This window comes from Buceros rhinoceros, unplaced genomic scaffold (assembly GCF_000710305.1).
Source record: "Buceros rhinoceros silvestris isolate BGI_N320 unplaced genomic scaffold, ASM71030v1 scaffold26333, whole genome shotgun sequence".
Lineage (NCBI taxonomy): Eukaryota > Metazoa > Chordata > Aves > Bucerotiformes > Bucerotidae > Buceros > Buceros rhinoceros.
The window spans coordinates 1-1,065 of NW_010404590.1; the positions used below are offsets into that span (position 1 = coordinate 1).

At 67.0% G+C, this 1,065-nt stretch overlaps 1 protein-coding gene across 1 annotated transcript in view; it reads right to left on the reverse strand.

The window, feature by feature from the left end:
* Positions 1 to 516: 516 nt before the first annotated feature.
* LOC104491080 (collagen alpha-2(VIII) chain-like) overlaps positions 517 to 1,065 on the reverse strand; it is a gene marked incomplete at its 5' end in the record, with an annotated part of 2,250 nt that continues 1,701 nt past the window's right edge. Inside the window, 2 exons of the mRNA XM_010133439.1 lie at positions 517 to 657; positions 859 to 930. Of these exons, the coding sequence (XP_010131741.1) occupies positions 517 to 657; positions 859 to 930 (213 nt within the window). The remainder of the gene's footprint in view (positions 658 to 858; positions 931 to 1,065) is intronic.

Genomic DNA, 1,065 nt, shown 5'->3' on the forward strand with positions numbered 1-1,065 from the left:
CCCGTCCTGCTCATGGCTCCCTCGCCCTCCCACCCTCTCGCTCACCTCTGCTCCCGGCCGGCCTGTGCTCCCCGGGGGGCCGGGTTTGCCGCAGTCACCCTAAAAGCAGAAAGGGACGTCGTGGGCAGCGCGGAGACCGTGGCCCAGGACCGAGGACCCTGAGGGTGTCACCACCGAGTGTCTCCCAGTGCCACCATGGCTCACCTTCGGTCCTGGAAGACCCGGGTGTCCCGTCTTCCCCTTGAAGCCCTGGAGGAAGAAAAGAGCTGGGTGGGGGTCCCGGCTCCCGGGAGCAGCCCAAGGCGGAGAACCTGACCCTGGTCCCTGCTGGGGTCGGGATATGGCCACCCACCCCCTCAGTGTTCCCAGGAGCTCTTGGTGGGACAGTCCCAGCTCAGGGGACACTTGGTCCTGGTTGCAGGGACATGCCAGGCACCAAGGACCAGGGAGGGGTGACAAGAAAGGCTGTCACTCACCGGAGGACCCATCATCCCTGGTGGCCCAGGGAGGCCGGGGTCACCCTGGAGAGGAGGAGACATGAGTTGGCGGTGTCCTGCGGGGGTTGCAGGGTGGCCAGCACCCAGGACCACCCCGGAGCCTCACCCGCAGCCCTGGCTTGCCATCCTTGCCGTCCAGTCCTTCCAAGCCAGCAGGTCCCTGCAGGGACAGGGTGAGGGTGTCAGAGGGTGGTTGGCACCAAGGGGCTCTGGGGGTCCCCGAGGGACCTGCTCTGGGCATCCCAGCCATGGGAACAAGTTCCTGGGGAAAGGGTCCAGCCAGTGGCACTTCCCAGGAGCACCATGATACTGGTGGTCCTGTCCCCTCTGCCCCCAGGAGTGGCATGGGGGGGGGTCTTACCTGGATGCCTGGAGGTCCAGGGGGTCCGGGGGGCCCTGGCATCCCTGTGGGGCCACGCATGCCCTCGCTGCCCTGCGAGAGCCACAGGAGGTCATGGGAGCAGCCAGGACTGGGCACCCCTTGGCCACTCCTCATTGCTGTCAGCCTGAGGGATGAGTGGGGCCACCCACAGCCCAGTGACAGCCACCCACAGCTCTCACCTTCTCG